The sequence below is a fragment of the Lepisma saccharinum genome, chromosome 22, assembly GCF_977018435.1.
Source record: "Lepisma saccharinum chromosome 22, izLepSacc3.1, whole genome shotgun sequence".
Lineage (NCBI taxonomy): Eukaryota > Metazoa > Arthropoda > Insecta > Zygentoma > Lepismatidae > Lepisma > Lepisma saccharinum.
The window spans coordinates 63,764,979-63,782,810 of NC_139250.1; the positions used below are offsets into that span (position 1 = coordinate 63,764,979).

A 17,832-nucleotide genomic window follows, 5' to 3' on the forward strand; every position below is an offset into this window, starting at 1 on the left:
CTTTACGATATGCACAACTGACCAAGGACGCGGGAAGTAAAGCCAACATTCCAATTAATAAAGAAAAACTATTGATCCCATATCGACCCATCCCTTTCTTACGCAGACTGTAGCGAGTACAGAAAAAAAGGCGAAGCGAATTCAGAGCAACAGAAAAGCCTGTTCTTTGGAACATGATGGAATATCACTACGATCGTTCTTTGTCGTTTTATCACAATCGAAAGTGAATGTATGCCACGGAATCTCAAAACACACACACACACAGGTGTATGCTAATGAAACGCTAATTTTCCCACTACTTCACACTATGGTGGTAGTTGCAAGAAATCAGCCGTCTACATGAAAATAACATTTAATACTCTTAAACTTTCAATACAAGTTTTAATAATGACTAAGTAACGTAAACTAAAGAACATGGAGTATGAAATAAATGTACTTGGAAACTTTTGGGCGACTGCGACGTGTAGTATTACTATGTGATGTCAGACAGAATGACGCAAGAGGAGTTACAGTTACGCACCAGTTGTGCATTTATTTCAATGTCGCCCAAATGGGTACTGCTACTAGAAAAAAGCTGGGTGTATGCAAGAGTATGAATTTCTCCCCATCTTGCAAGTGGAAGCGTATTTTTTATGTTCATTATTAAACTGGACACGATGTTTGAAAAATATTATGTATTCCTTATGGGGAATCAACTTCAACATCAAGTTGCGGCTTATCAAATGGAAGTTTCGACTTTTCCGCTGGTCAAATGCATCTTCAAACTGTCCTGTTTCCGTTGATATCTTTTTCTACGCCATCGGAACTTTGACATTCCCAAGAGAACAAATCAAATAATACTCTCATAAGCGTAATGCATTTCTCTTTGCCTCCTACAGCCATCCTGGCAGTGTTGCCAGACCTGATGCTCATTTCACCTTAAATGGAGTTAAAACTAACTTTCAAGGAGTTAGATTTAGGAAGGCTGGATACAGTGCCTCCTAGGGTCATGTTAGTTGTCAAAGGGGTGGGGGCGCTGTAATTACCGTTAACTATAAATTGATGACAATTTATTCTTAGTTCTCACCATCTAGATCCGGCGGCATCACCCATCTCAATAATCCACCGATGGTCGTATGGAATCGAAAATAAAGGATTCCCTGATAACAATATTATGTCAATTTCACCTCAAAAACGGCGCTATAAAAAAAGAAAAAAACAGCTGGGGAGACGCAGCCAATATAACAAATTTCACGTCACGTGCAAAATGTATAATCATGGCAAAAGTTGGTATATATGGGCCGGAACCAGTGATGGCATCGTAGTGGAGCACGGGGGCGGGCGACCCAGTTCACAGCCAAACGAGTGCAGGAAAGAGCCAGATCTGGCTCTAAGATAGCTAAGTTGGCAACACTGCCACGGAGGGAAGAGCCCCGTGGAAACTGTTCGGCATGTCCTTAAGCGTGTTAACAAATAATGGGCCAAAACTCAGAAAACTCTTAACGCTACTCAAAATTATAATCATAGAATTTTTACATATTTTGCCCCAAATATATCTAGGTCTATTTTTAAGTTTGGAAATGACAGGATGGTGAAGTTTTCTAATGGAAACAGTGCGTTCTTGTTACATCTTGTAACACTGATTTTGGTTATTTTACATAGTTTTTCTCCCACTTTTGACTATTCGCGAAGATGAGGATGAGTGATGATATGATGAAATTTAAGAGAAAGACTCAGAAAGAGAACCCATGACCACGCTTGCTAATCAAGTCCAAATACATATCAAGAGTAAATATCCAGAATGAGATGTGCCTTGAAATTTCAAAATATGCACCCCAATCCGATGAACTGTGAGATGCCAAAAAAGCTCATATAATCACTCATGCCAGTTATTAGCATGTATTATCCATGTTTTCTTACTGCCTGTATTTATCCTTTTCTCTCATGAATATCATATCACTGAGTGAACTGGCATCAAATTATAAACATTAAAAAAATGTACACCATCTGCATTATATTTTCATACTGTGTGTACTAGGGTGGCCCTTAGTTGTATGTGATTTTCTGAACTTAAATATTTTTCATCTCCCAACAATTAAAATTGTTCCAATGCATGTTAAAATGTTTGTAAAATTTCAGCTCAATCAGATAATATTAAAGTGACCCCCAAAGTCACTAAAGTTTCAGACTTATACTTCTTTACATTAAACCCGTTATATCTTCATCATGTTTTCTCTTTTGAAGAAGTACAGAATATCATTGAAAATAAAAATGGTTCTCGAAGGTTTGTGGAACGTTGTATTCAAGTCTTACAAAGTCAGTAAAGCAGTTTTTTCTAGTCCTGCACCGAGGCCGAACGGTCTACGCATCATGCTTTGGGCTCCAGCTACGGGATCCACGCAGATTTGAGTCTCCTGGGGGAAGCATAACTTCCCATGAGATTTCGAGCTGTGTATGCAACTAGTGGCCACCCACTCAGGAAATTGGGAAGCTACGAATGAGTAGCTTAACCCGGTTATGGAAACCTACAACAATGACTGGGGGTTCGTTGTGCTGACCACACATCACCCCATACCTGGTTGATGATCTCCCACCTCAGGAGGTGGGGGGTGAGGCCGGCAGTTCGTAGGTTAGGTTGCATGAAAGCCTTTGATAGAGTAAATTGGGTTAAACTTTCAGAAATTCTGAAGAAAATTAGGGTAGATTGGAAAGAGAGAAGATTTCTAAGCAACTTATACATGAATCAACGAGTTAAAGTGAGAACAGGAGACGAAATGACAGAAGGCTGTGAAACTGGAAGAGGAGTATGACAAGGATGCTGCCTATCGCCTACTTTGTTTAATATCTATTTAGAAGATATAGTGAAAAATTGTTTCCAGGACACAGGAGGTGTCAAATTAAGAGGAAGAAGAATAAACTGCATAAGATTTGCTGATGACATGGCATTATTCGCTGAGGATGAAATAACCATAAATAGTATGTTAGAAGAGTTAAACAGCAGCTGTGAGCAGTATGGGATGAAGATTAATGTAAACAAGACAAAGGCAATGGTTATAGGACGGAAACCAAGGAATATTAATGTCAGAGCAAACAGTGAAAGAATCCAGCAAGTGGATAGCTTCAAGTACCTAGGATAAACTATAAGCAGTGACATGAGCTGCAAACAAGAAGTGCAAATGAGAATCGCAATAGCAAAAGAAGCTTTCAATAGAAGAAAAAATGTTTTTTGTGGCACCGTGGACATAGGTCTACGGAAGAGATTGGTGAAATGTTTTGTGTAGAGTGTAGCACTATATGGTGCAGAAACCTGGACGTTGAGAAGAAATGAAGAGAAACGATACAAAGCTTTTTAAATGTGGACATGGTGAAAAATGGAGCGTGTAAAATGGACGAACAAGGTAAGAAACGAAGCCGTACTGAAAAAAGTTGGTGAAAAAAGATCTATACTGGAGACCATCAAGAAGAGGAAACGAAACTGGTTAGGACATTGTCTAAGAAGGAACTGCTTGTTAAGGGATGCCTTAGAGGGAATGGTTGAAGGAGGAAAAGTCCGTGGAAGAAAGACATATCAGCTTATGGATGATATTAAATTAACTGGGTTGTATGCTATTACAAAGCGTAAGGCAGATAATAGGGAAAGCTGGAGATTGCAGTGAAAAACCTGCCAATTAGGCAGAAAACAATGAATGAATGAATATCAAATGCACTCAATAATTATTTATAACGACTCTATATTTATTTCGTTCCAAGGAAAGGTTTCCGAAGGACAATGAAATAATTTAGAATACCGTGCTTGTGTTTTTCACATTTGTATTGCTTTTCTGCTTCTCTGAATGATTGTAATGAATGATGATTACATGATATTATACAGCATACGGTTTTAGAAGCAATATCAGGAAGGGGCATGCAGCGTGTCTGTGTCCACCAGCCTATGGAAGGAGTGCAATGTTGTAGAGTTGGGAAACTTGCGGAACACAAGTTAAAGTGCCTGTTCTGTATTTTACTTGCATTCAAGAAGTTTTCATAAAATTCGTCACTAAAGTTCATCATAAGATGGGGCGAGTTCCTATATGCTGCATTAGTATGATATCATAATCCTGCGTAGAAATATTCACTATATTATTCCACTGTACTCATATCACCTGTGTATGCATTACAAAAAAAAAAAGAAAGAAAAGAAAAAGGTGAATATTAGACACGGCGTGTTTCCTTTCCGCCAGCACAGGCCCCCATAGCAGTGGTTAGCACATCACGCCGTGACGCCAGGGGTCCCACGCTCAAATCCTGGCCTGGGCATGGATGTTTGTAAGTGCCCCTTCATCAATTTCATCACCATCTGCGCAAATTAGCCAAAAGTGACAAAAAAAAGTGAAGTAAAATAAAGCGAATCAATCAAACCCTTCTGCTAGCAGTTTGTCTGGCAACAGCAAATAGCACTAGCTGTGTATTGGCTGAACTCATGTTCCTTCTAAAAGCGTACATCGTAAAATGAGGCATAAATACAAATAATTATCCATATTCAGACAAGGACTTGAACACAGAACATTTGATGGTAAGACTTAGAATGCTGGATGGTTTTGCTCGCTCAAACTTTTTCAAGTGTCCCACACTCAAGCGTGCTCACTAAAAAGTGTAGTGGAATGATTGGCTGCATCCAAAATTTCAGAGCCTAATAAGCACATACATGGAAGGAAAACACACTATGCAATCAATTTCTAAATTATAATTCTGTGCAATTCAGTTATAACATTCAATTGAAAATCGTTCTAATGTGACAATAATCGTAGAAACATAAAATGAGTCAAAGTAGTTTGAGCCCATAATCACCTATTTCCAGAGGCGTGGCGTGCATGTAGCCGCTGTTACCGCAGGTAACACCAAAATTTAAAGAATCGAAGAACCCGTCTTAAAATATTATTACGTACATAAACTGGTAATATTGTCGTAAAGTAAACATTGCAGACTGACATTTTTTCTGACACCGGCAAAAGCGAAGAGGAGGACTGAACCGGTACCCTCCTCAGGCAACATGAGGAAAGGGCCCTGAGCCCACGCAAGGAAGACTTCGTGTTGCAGCAAAGACTGACCGCGGGAGGAGGAGGCGGATTTTTGGCATGACTGTTTAGCCGGCGCAGTTGCCGGTGATCCTTACCGGAAACATACCAGTGTTGCAATATTCAATTTACAGAAAAGAGCTAAGTCTCCTAATCGGGTCTATCTTACTCTGAAGGTGTCGGTTCACACTGGGGAACGATGGCGCAGTGGTAGCGTCGCCACCTTATAATCAAGGGATTCCGGGTTCGATACCCGGTGGAGGCACAAGTGGTTCGGATCCAACTTTAAACTGTCCCGATTAGCATTACTGTTCATGAAGTGGACTTAAATCGCCAAATCAAATTTTTCAAAAATCAAATCACACTGGGGCAAAAGCAAACTACCAAGTGATATTTTGTATTTACACTAAATATCAGCGATTACGAAAGTCCTCTTTGTCCTTCTTCGACATCATGGGCGAGAAGGAGAGGAGAGGGATGGGTATGGTCAAGGGGTCCGCTGTCCTTCTAAAAATGTCAACCTAAAATTCTATATTTCACACATATAATATTATTTCGATTACAGGAATTTGTGATAATTGTTGATAATACTGATTGAGATTGACATACGTTGTCGCAGGAATGCAATAATTTCGGATTGAAGCAATGTTTTTGAGGTGGTAGAACTGTTTTTGGGTGAAAACAATACTTACAAGCATAATTTCCAGATTGTTATCTTAGCACGCTCTGAAGTGTCAGGTGTAGCAGGTTCGAATCCTCAGCAAGAAATGGTTATTTCAATGTTCGTTGTTATTATTTTAATTACATAATTATAAAAATTAATAATTACATACACAAAGAAATAATAATTTTATTTCAATAATTCACCATGCATCGTCATCGTCACGATTATCCTATAAAGCGAAAGCCTTAAAGGTAGCAAAGGACGTAAAATATACGAAATAGTAGTGGTGTCAGAAATGAGATTTCAGTGGATTTAGCGAAACATGGGAGTGGGAGTAGTTAGGAAACAGATGAAGACTACATCTACTCTACATACGTCTTATTTGAAACGAAAAGTTTCGAGATTTGGGCAAATCTGGTTTCAAAAGAACTAAGATGGCAACAGTAGTACAACTGGACTTCTTGCAGGTTCCGAAGGAAATATTTGGGAAGGGCCGATGCTGAGAGGGGAGGGAGCAAGGAGGGTGCTTCACGTGTTACAAAAGTAAACAACGGTTTGTGGGAGGGACTGTGCAGTGGGAGTTTTGTGAGTGGTGTCTTTCGTCTTTATGTTGTTTTCGGGCATTGTCAATTAATTAATGAAGCTTGCTCCGAGTTCCGAGGTGGCGGGTTCATCCTATCTGGACAGTGTGTGTAATCGTGCGATAGAAGATATTTTGAAGCAATCTTTCGGTTCGTTATTTTGCAGAAAAAATTGAAATTGTGGCGAAAGGGAGGCCAAAGCCTATTTTGAACGATTTAAAAACCAAGTCTGCTGGATATGAGCGACATTTCAATGTTTCGTGGTATAACAACTATCCGTGGTTATGTGGATGTGTGCAGTTGTCGAAACTCTTTTGTTGGCCATGTACTCTATTTTCGGGTGAAAAAAAAAGTGTCGCATTCAGATGTGGATAACATGGACCATGACCATGACGCACCCAAAAATTCAAATTCAAATGAAAAACTTCTCTTTATGACAGCATCATCGAAGTTTTTTTGATTTGATTTGATTGATTTTGCTTCGCTTGTGCCGCTTTTGGCTAATTTGCGAAGATGGGGATGAGTGATGATATGATTAAATTGATGAATAGACATCAGAAACGCCCATGCCCAAGCTAGGTTTCGAACCCGGGATCCCAGCATCATATAACTATTTTCAAAGTCGTATTGATCTGCTCTATAAATAGCCTTCGATGTTTCTGTAAGTATCAAATTACGTATTATTGTGTTGACAACCAATGTTTGCGATTTCACTTTAGTCCTTATGCCAACATTTTTTTTCCTGATTAATAACTTTACCAAAATCTAGTATTGAATTGCATACGTACCAGATTAATATTATATGAACTACTTGGAAGACATTGGGGGGGGGGGGCATGAGGAGGGGAGGCGCCCAAGTCTCCCTTAAATGTCCTACTGATAACTGGTAACACTTTTAAAAATCCATGCCACGCCACTGCCTATTTCATTTTCAAATATAACTGTATTAAAAGAGACAAAATGGCATTTCAACATACAGATGATTACTATGTTCACTTAATTTTCGATTTTACTGCATCTCTTATACTTCACGATCAATATTTGAGGGCCCCCTACCACAGACAAATGATGGAAATAGGTGTACTAATAGACTTCGAGAGTATTCTGCTCGTTCGAGAGTTTCTCTTCTCCTTCGAGCATTTTTCTTCACTTCAGCGGAAGAACTGTCAATTCTGTACACCATGTAGCATTGCCCGTTTGAGTGCTCAAACAAAAAGCCCTCATTGCAGTACTCTAGGATGACTGTAACTTGACTACTCAATGCACTCAGTGAGTGTAAGTTTGAGGTTTGAAGAGGGACAATCAACTGACTTATTATCTCTCAAGAATTAATATTTTTTAATTCATAGATCTTGATTCTCTGTGTAACATTAAATTTGTTGCAAACTTGCACAGATAACTGGGATACAAGTTCCCGAAGTAAGCCTGCATATACAGGTATTGGACATTGAAACTGAAACACCTGTGCAAATAGCCTGGGATGTTCGTGGGACTCACCAGAGCCATCTGGTAGTTGGAATCGTACTTCTGGGCAATGGGTCACGATTGTGGGTCCTTGGTAGTCACTCCAGTAGAAGAGGTTTGTCAGTGAACATCAAATCGTGTGTGTAGAGTGATATAATGGGGGACATATCAGACTTCAAAAGAGGGCAGATCGAAGGGGCGCGTCTAGCAGGTGCATCTGTGTCCAAAACTACAACACTTTGTGACGTCTCACGAGTTACAGTATCCAGGGAGATGTGTGCATATGAACTGGAAGGACGAACCACATCCAGTAGGAGCAACTGCAGGGGACAACGGAAGTTGTCGGAAAGGGACGTCAGGGCATTGACTAGGGTTGTTGCACGAAAACGGAAAACCACCGCATCGGGAATCAATGCAGAAGTGAATACACACCTCACAGAACCTGTGTGCACGAAAACAGTCCGTCGATACCTGCATAAGGTCAACATTCATGGCAGGGTTGCTATCCCGAAGCCTTTCATCAGTAGCACAAATGCTGTAACGCGGGTTCAGTGGTGCCAGACTCATAAAACTGGACGTTGGATGACCTAAAACGTGTCATATTCTTGGATGAGTCCAGCTACACCGTGTTCCCAACAACAGGGAGAGTGTTCGTCTGGAGAAGTCCCTCTGATGCATACAACCCAAACATGGAGGCGGATCCGTGATGGTGTGGGGTGCAATATCGTGGCAGACTTTGGGCCCACTAATTGTTCTCGAGGGTCGTGTCACTGCCAAGGATTATAGGACCATTCTGGAGGACCATTTACACCCTATGGTTCAAACACTCTTCCCGGACGGTGGTGCTGTGTTTCAGGATGATAACTGCTCTATTCACACTGGTAAACTTACCACAGAGTGGTTCGATGAGCATGACAGTGAAGTTGAACATCTGCCATGGCCCACTCAATCGCCGGATCTCAACATTATTGAGCCTTTGTGGGGTTTGTTAGAGGATCGAGTGCGGAAACGTTTCCTCCACCACGTACACGTGCTGAACTTGTCACTGAGCTTCAGGAGGAATGGCTCCAAATCCCTCTGCACACGGTGCAGAACCTCTATCGATCCTTCCCACGTAGTGTTGCTGCTGTACTGGCCGCCAAAGGTGCCCCACCACCTTATTAAATAAAAATTATGGCTTTCTACCAGGTGTTTCAGTTTCAATGTCCAATACCTGTATATATAAAAAACTTATCCTGGACTATGTTCACTATTTCTCTTGTTAATATCGTGTCAATTGCGCAAAACACACATCAAGTGAAAGAAAAAAAACCTGGACAAATGGTAATGCAAATATCTCTAACCTCATCTAAACCGAGTTTGGTACATCCTGTCACGTTTCCCATGCTTACTGGTCGTTCACATTTCTAGCAGAAATTACGAAATGTTGTCAATGGAGACAGAGTGAACCCCACGTAGGGGGAAGTGGAGGTCAGGTAGTGCATAAGATGCAGGAATGCAGAAATTCAACTTAACACTAATCAGCACCATGCTTACAAAACAAGCTTCTTGCACACACAAAGAAAACACACGAGTTAGACTGCAACGTGGCAATAGCGTCTGGATAAGCATCTCCCTTCTGGCTTCCATTCGCTCCTCGCTGCCTAGCAGAGCGCATGTTCCTTGTTTGTTATTGGCACCAAAACTGTAGAGCGACTGCTAGCACAGGACACGTGACAGGTTGCAACAAACTCAGTATAATTTGCTGCACTTTTTGACTCTCTCTGCACTGAAGCATGTAGTTGGTTACACGGTGCAACACAGACTCATCTACTTCGTTGATTTGGTGTCTGCACAGTTTGCAATATGTTCTGGAGCAGTGTTATGTACGGTATATGGTCATGTGGCCCATACTAACTAATAAAATGAACGTTTAAAGTAGCAGACAACGGGATACACCTGCACTATACCTAGTGAAAAAAAGTGCAATGAACTAGACAGGGCTTCTGTTATTTGTTTTTTCCTCATGTTGGAATCAATTTTATATTACATGAAACATCAAAATTTGTGTCTATTAAAAATAAATTCAACAGAATTCTCAAGGGGGCACCGTGGATCAATGCCTATGTCCAACTAAAAAAAAAAGCACAAGTAAATCTCAAGCATGTATCACAGAATTTGCACCACAAGATGTCATCTGCAGCAAACGTTTCACTGTTATCAAACTAGTACTGCCATTCTGTAAAGCACCACACCTCGTAATAGTGATATACAATGATGTCTGTAAATATGACTTTTCTACTTACACTATCCGTCCCAATACATTTCCCATTCTTTGCAAAGTCATAACATGCAAAATCAATAACATCTTATGAACAACACTCCAAACACAATGCATGGAATTCCACACAGTTAGTTCATATAAAACTGAGTTGGAAATGATGAAATTATACAATAAATAGTACCTCATCACACCACTCATTACTTCACTATAATACATCTCGGCAGTGGCGTGGCTTTTTCAAAAGTGTTATCCGCCATCAGTACGACAATTATTCTGGTTAGACGTAATCATCTAACCAGAAAAAATGCCTTTGATCGAGATTTTTGTTCAATTAATTCTTTTTTTGCAATCCGCTCAGTGATTTAGCCACAAACTCTCCTAGAAAAAAAACTACCAATCATGAGACAGTGACCATGAAAATCCAATAAATGTGGTCGAGCCTTGTCAATTATTCATTTTTTTTTTTTTGTAAATGAGGTGGAAGGGGGAAAAAGAAAACGTCGCACTTCTCGGGTCAGATTGACATTTGTGTGGTGAGCAGACGAGGACAACATAATTCCGCTCTTCCAGCGACAGTAAAATTGTGGAAGGAAACTCCAGCTGTACCTACTACTGCTGCCAACTTAGTTTTTTGGAGCAAGATTTGTCCAAATCACAAATCGCACATAACTATATTTTCATCTATTATCCAACTGGTCTCAGTCGTAGTTCAATCCAGGCTTGGTTTTGCTGTCTAGCACTAGTTGCTTCAGAGAAACGGTATCCCCATTTCACACGGAATTTAGCTCTTTTCTGCCAATCCAATATGATAACACTGGCCAATACCAGCAGGCCTGACCGGTAACTGGGCCCCTGAACAGGCATATGAATAACCCCATAGCCGGGGCTCGAAAATTCCGGCTTCTTGGGTTTAGTTATCTTAGCATAAATAATACATTTACAGCGTATTTATGCCAAGAAAACGTAGACATTTATAGAGTGACGTCACAACGCAAGGTTGTCATCACATTGTGTGATAAGGGAGACAAGTGAAGTCAAGATCTCCCTTATCGCACAATGCTAGGACAACCTTGAACAATAAAATAAACAAAAAACATATATATTGCAATGAAATTAAAGAAAACCAATTTAAAATTACGAAAATAATTTACGGTTATTAAAAAATAGAAACTTCAATGTCCATATCAGAAATACAGATGAAAACACGAAATAAAGAAAGTTGAATCCTAGTGGAAATTCGCATACATATCCATGTTAACAACCAAAGTTCAACCTGGCAATACGGTATGTTTACACGTGGATATCGATAGAGAAAAGCAGCTATGGTAAATAATGTAAGAAAGTTTATACTATTTCACAGAACAGGAACTTCTAAATGAAAAATGCACAGCGCCAATTCGAAGCACGATTAAGTACTACGAATGAACATATATTTTTTTTATGCAGAAATGGTAAAACACAAGGGTCCCTTAGCAGTATGGCCTACATCTCTGCAAGCTAAAAATAATAGTAATCTTCTCAAACTACTAAAAAAAATTCACTTTCTAGCAGGGGTAGTGGTCAAAAATACCTTTAAAGAAACTACTCTGCGTGTCCAAGATCCACAGAGAGTATAAATTTCTGAGAATTTGTGAAAAATGTGTTGTACGAGTGACAATGCTCATAATTCACTATCATCTAGACCATTTCTTTCCACACAGAAATTTATTTACACACATACAGCTGACGCAACAAAGAAATATTAAGGTTACCAACCCTAACAATCCTAATTCATTCAAAGAATAAATAATGATAATATAAGCACACACCATTATAATGCTAAGAGCATCAAACCTCAACTGTCGACCGGTAACGGTTCAGATTGTTTTATGATTTTTTTTCGAATTCTCCTAGCAGCAAGATTAATTATCGTAGAATTTTGGGAATCATTGTCACACAAAATTTGAAACTTCCTTAAAGTAATGAGCACTGTTTGGATTAAAAAAAAAAGTTACTTATGTTGAAAAAAACTGCAAGTGCACTTCCCATGGACAATGTGTTTTCCGTTCACAAGCAACTGTAAGTATCGTAGACTAGTAAATTGGAACCTTAGCAGAATGCATTTAGGGACTTTATTTTAATGCTAAAAGAACCAAACCTGGCGTGCCTAACCTAACCACGAAAACATATATTGAACAAAACATCTGGAGTGTGTTAACAGACGTAAATAGAAATCGAACCATGTAAAAATTGCATTCGTAGCATGATGAAATCTCAATAAAACAAAAGGAACTTGGGCCTGTCTACCTTACTCACATAAGCATTTAACAGCTACAAGAAGATGGGAAGTGATTCTTTGTACAGACAATAATAATAAGAAAATATACAGTCAGTAACGCGTCTCACTACCATGCTAAAGGTCCCGGGTTCGATCCTCGGCCGGTTCAAATCCGGGAACTTTTCTAACGTCGGAAGCGGCCCCAGCACCCACCCAGCGTCGAATAACATGGGTACCTGGCGGAAAACCCTCGAGGGTAAAGCTGGTCAGGGGCGTGATGTTGATCACATCACCCTCATTCACGACCGGATCAAGAAAGTGTGGGGCGTTACACCAGCCCACCGTACGCCTTCATGGCATGGTGCTAAGCACAGGGGAGCCCCTTACTTTTTTTTACCTCAAACTTTCATAATTATAGAAACTATCAATAAGTAAGAACATTTTACCTTGCAGCTGTAGATGGCAGCAACGGCTACATCCCAAACCACTGAACATACTCAGCTGATACATAATATGCTCTATTGTCCTGGGGCCCAGCTAGATTTAACAAAGTATTTTACACAATTCAAGAATGTTTTTACCAGCCACCCAAATTTAACTTCCTCGTCAAAGAGAAAATTAAGGGTCTCCAGCCAGCCGGTAACATCCAAATCCCACACCTCAAACTACATCCAAACTACATTTGGTACTCATTTTTGACCAAAGTTCTAATTGTTTGATCCGAACTAACAATGGTACACAGTTTGATTTCTAATTAGATCTGTTAACACATACTTCATTGACTGCGCGAGTGCCTATTGCATCTTTGTTTACTATTAGCCTTGGACACAGACATCACGTAAAATGAGATGCGAAGAAGTATTACATTCCTAAATGATTTCATTGTTAGTCTAGGCAGGTCAGTTTTGTGGCACATAGCATTGAAGTAAAGTCCCTATATGCTTCCAACACCTGATCATGTAATATCTGGTCCCAATGGTTGCTTGTTAGGAAACACAGACGCTACTTTCAATCATAACCTCTCCAGTAATAAAACTCACTGGGGCTTTCAACTGTGCAAATTACTGTCTCCAAACTTCCTTCTACAATATTTTCAGTATCCTAAGAACTTAGGAATACTCCTATTTAACTTGCAAAAACCAATGAACATTTGGAATCGTTGCCTCACTTTTTCATAATTAAAACAAACTATGGTAAAACTTCGACACGGTCCCAACACCTCTCACGTGGTCATTTCGTCACTTCTAACATTCGTACTTACCTACTCTGCATTGAGAAAGATTCTTCAAGGTGGTATTTTGCTTTTTTCACGAAAATAATTTGAATTTTTCACATTACGAGTAATTATTTCTCTTCCTTTTTTCGATTGCATAAAACAGAATATGGCGAGACAGCTTGACTAGTGTGGTACATCATCATTGGGTATGTAGTGTTTCCAACCTTGTCAACTGAAAAATCCCCACGAACCATGCACGGATAGCCCCAGTCACCAAAAAATCCCCATGAACCATGCATGCTTAGCTCCACGAACCATGTACGGCGAGGTTAGGTTAGGTTCGGTTACGTTAGGCAAACAAAGTTAAAATTGTCATCTTGCTATAAACGGTATGGTTGGAAACACTGAGAGGGAGTTACGTCATCAAACATTTGCAACATTTGGACCACATAGTGCAAGAAAATGAAAGGAACGACAATTGTGCGTCTGAGAGAAATTTCTGTTCAAAAATACATGATTTCCCGGCGAAATAGATTGCATGATGAAAGAAAATACCTCCACGAACTTTCTAAAGTAGTTTCTTGTGTAAAAATGAAGAAATCCGTTGGGACCATACCGAAGATTTACCCAAACTATTTACGGTAAGATTCTACAATACCGGACACAGATGTAATTTCTATCCTACTTCTTATACTCACAAAATACGTAGTCCGATGAAGTATCTTTGGTTAACATGAGGGAGTGGCATGTTGATATTGTTATTTGACGTGCAGACGTTGTATAATAAACTTTTCGGTAAACTTTCCATATCCGGAAAACGTACAGGAGAAATTACTTACAAATACAGTTTCTTTAAACTTAAGTTCAGGGCAGTGTTGTCTCGCATCGTTCATTCAATTTTGCCGGTAAATCACGTATTTTTCAATATAAATGTGTGACCGATGAACAAAAGCTGTTGCATCCATTTCCTTCCAGCTGGATGTTGCCTGTGTGTGATGACGTAATCCCGCTCAGTGTTTTTGTAACTGAAGAAGGTACGTTTCCGCAAATTGTTTGTGGGGCTGTGTGAGAATGGTGTGTGGGGCTACGCTTTTCTTTTCAAAACCAATTTTTAACTATTCTAACCTAAACGTGACCCAACCTAACCTAACCTTACCGGAAATGGTTCATGGGGCTATGTATGAATGGTTCGTGGGGCTATGTGTCAATAGTGTGTGGGGCTATGTAGGTATTTTTTGGTGGAGTGGGGTGGAAACACTGCATGCAGACTACGGTAGTTAAACTGTGACAGCCATTTAGCAAGTTACCGAAGGGAAAAAGAAACAAACAAAACTTACTTCATACGTCGAAAATATAGATTATTTCCATGAAAAAAGCAAAATGCCACCTTCAGCAATGTTTCTCAATGCAGAATATGTAAGTAGGAATATGGAAAGTGACATAAATAGCGAGTTTCAGGTGCTTTTCGGATACGGAAAGTTTACCAACCTTTCAATTACCGCAATTGTTCTCCGTATACGGGAATGGAAACCATGTTTGTTGAAATCTTCCGGTAAACAATGAGCAATCGTGCATTGTCGGTTGCGATCACAGGCCACACACACCATTCACGCATAGCCCTAGAAACCATTCACGGTAAGGTTAGGTTAGGCAAACAGTTAAAAATTTGGGGTTGTAATTTAGTTTCTTAGGTATGAGAAACTCAAATCTTCGGTAACAGTTTCATACATTGGAGACACATTTCTTTATTTTTACAGAAGAAACTATTTACGGAAATGAATTTCTCTAAGGTTTCCAACGTTAGTCAAGGTATTTTCTTTCATCGTGGTATCTATTTGACCGGGAAATCATGTCAGTGTTTCCAATACCTTTTTCTTAACTATGCTTGCCGAACCTAACCAAACCTAACCTAACTTTATCGGAAATGGTTTGTGGTTCTATTCATCAGCTACCCGTGCATAATGTACAATTTGCACACGTGACGAACACGATAGTAGGTATTTTTCGGTGAAGAAGGTTGGAAACAATGATATTCGAAAACAAAGAAGCGATATCATTCGTTACGTACATTCGGTAGCTCTTAGAAAAATGCGTTATTTTAGTAGAAAAAGTGTTTGTTTTCATGTAAAAAGCATAATGGCACCTTGAACTATGTTCCGCAATACACAAAATATCCGATTTTAATGTGTCTCCGATCTATGAAACTGTTACCAAATCTTCTGGTAAATAATGGGCAATCGTGCATTGTTGGTTGCCATCACGGACCCCCAAATACTAACTGCAGATTCGTGATTAGATCAAAATCCTTAAGTATGCAAAATATGAACGAAATCAGGGAATGGTCCAGTATTGTAAAATTGCTCCCAATTAATTGCTGTTGGCTTTGAGGACAGAGCAGTACATGCATTGTTGTATTCCAGTTAATCATATCAAAAAATGTGCAACAAAAATATGAAAAATGTCAACCTCCAATATCATTCAGAACAAAATATGAATATTGTCAATCTTCAATATCTATCAGAAAAGTGGAGAAGGGAATTAGAACATGAAAGTACAGGTGATATTAAAATCACCAAATATCCATATGTATTGGAAAGATGGAAATTTTAGGTCATTTTAAAGATTAGAATTTGGTCTCCCACCTAAACATGGCAATTTTAACTTTCTTACATATACATAGGTACAAATCTGTTAATCAATTCATTCGTTTTCTTCTCTCAGACTTTCTCCTTGTGATGTACCAAAGTTGATCAACTGTAACCCAACTTTGAGCGCATAAATGTATCAAAAATAAGCTTTCACTTTTTGTACCTTTTCTGGTGCAATAAAAAGATACATTAGTTAGTTGGCAGAGCTAATTTTGCAGGACTGAATTTTGTTGTAACTTATACTGCAATTGGGCATGTAGGCCTAATTGCGTATCTACGTACAGTGGCAATATAGCCTCATAGCGTGCCTAATGCAGTCAAGAATAACGTTCATTATATTAATGGCTATTTTACAATACTTCATGCCTTATTAATAGTGGAACGCAATACACGTAGATGACTTTCATTTATTGACCTAGGGTAGTTGACTTAACATTGGTTGTAGGCAGGCAACCTACAGCTGACACATTTCACAAACAGTTTTATGTACTTACCTTAGCGCTAGCAGTCAGTCACTAAAATTTATTGGACGACGCAAACAGCAAAAATGTACAACTATAAATGACACGTTAGATACACATATAAAACGTACGAGTTCCTTCCAATAACACAAGAAACTACAGTTCACACACCCTCAGATTAGACAAATCAGCATCTAAATGTCAAGATGGCGCCTCCTTCCGGTGTCGTAAGTGAGCTGAATGAAATGAATCAGCAGCAGAGTGTCCTCACAAAAAATGAGCAATGAAGAGTTAGTTTAATTCGCGAAAATGCCGAAACTTTATAAACCAAATACCCGCAAAAAAATTGTCATAAATTTAACATATAGTGAGCAAATGAGTTAATAAATTCTAAAAAATATAAAATTGCAATCTTTAAAGGTAATGTAAAGAATGAAATCAAAATCAAATGTGGCCAATTGATCTACTCTGTCTATGGTGTGTTTTTGAGTTTGATTATGTTAAGAGTAATGGGAAATTCGCATGCATTCAATCTAAATAATAAATATACCACAAATATTTTGATGAAATATATTGAATTTGAATTTTTTTGGCGCTGACATTTCCCACTGAATTGGTTCTATTTGCATTGCTGGGAGAAAAGCTGGAAATTTTCAAGACGTTTGACCATAGAAAAGTTAGGGAATAGAAGTGGAAGCTACATTTAAACCTCGCTGCGCTTTGAAATTGCATTTCCATCGGTGGCCAGTAGATGGCGCGGCCGTCTTCTTTTGCTGCTCGCAGTAAATAGGGGGGGAAGATTCATTGTCCCACTGGAGTGTCCTTCACCACAGAAAGGACAGGGGTAGGTTGTGAAACAGGTTTTCTGAAAACGAGGGGGGAATATATGTCTTTCTCTGATTTCATGCAGTTCGTGAATTTACGGAATGAGGACTTTGCCAGGCAGCTACATACCCTACCAGGGCGCGAAATCATTGAAGATTGATTTTTTTGGGGGGGGCAAGAAGATTGTGGTCTACACAGACATACACAAACTATACATATATATTATGTATGTGCATGAAACTTTTCAAATTTTCTACCAAGCAACTGAGAAGAAAGAGCCTATATGATTAATATTTATAATGTTATTAAATATAAAAGTAAATTACTAAACATGTAAAAATACATTAGTATTTAATACATATAAGGGAATTTATTTGATATTTTTTATGTATCAGATATTTATAACTGCCTTCTCGATTG

General features: G+C 39.1%; 2 protein-coding genes across 9 annotated transcripts in view; one reads left to right on the plus strand and one right to left on the minus strand.

Moving 5' to 3' along the window:
- Nucleotides 1–16,805, minus strand: part of lqf (epsin homolog lqf) — a 154,659-nt gene extending 137,854 nt beyond the window's left edge. For 7 of the 8 annotated variants that reach the window (XM_083144091.1, XM_083144090.1, XM_083144089.1 and 4 more), the window contains exon 1: nt 16,621–16,805. The gene's annotated coding sequence lies outside the window, so the exon portion shown is untranslated. The remainder of the gene's footprint in view (nt 1–16,620) is intronic. The other variant, XM_083144083.1, reaches the window with a different exon arrangement.
- LOC146004897 (uncharacterized) lies at nt 7,899–8,333 on the plus strand. The gene has a single exon (XM_083143925.1). The coding sequence runs from the start codon at nt 7,899–7,901 to the stop codon at nt 8,331–8,333; it is 435 nt and encodes a 144-aa protein (XP_083000051.1).
- Nucleotides 16,806–17,832: the final 1,027 nt, after the last annotated feature.

Excerpts from the sequence above, each read along its gene's own strand:
- LOC146004897 (XM_083143925.1), top strand. The coding sequence starts at position 7,899 with ATGGGGGACATATCAGACTTCAAAAGAGGGCAGATCGAAGGGGCGCGT.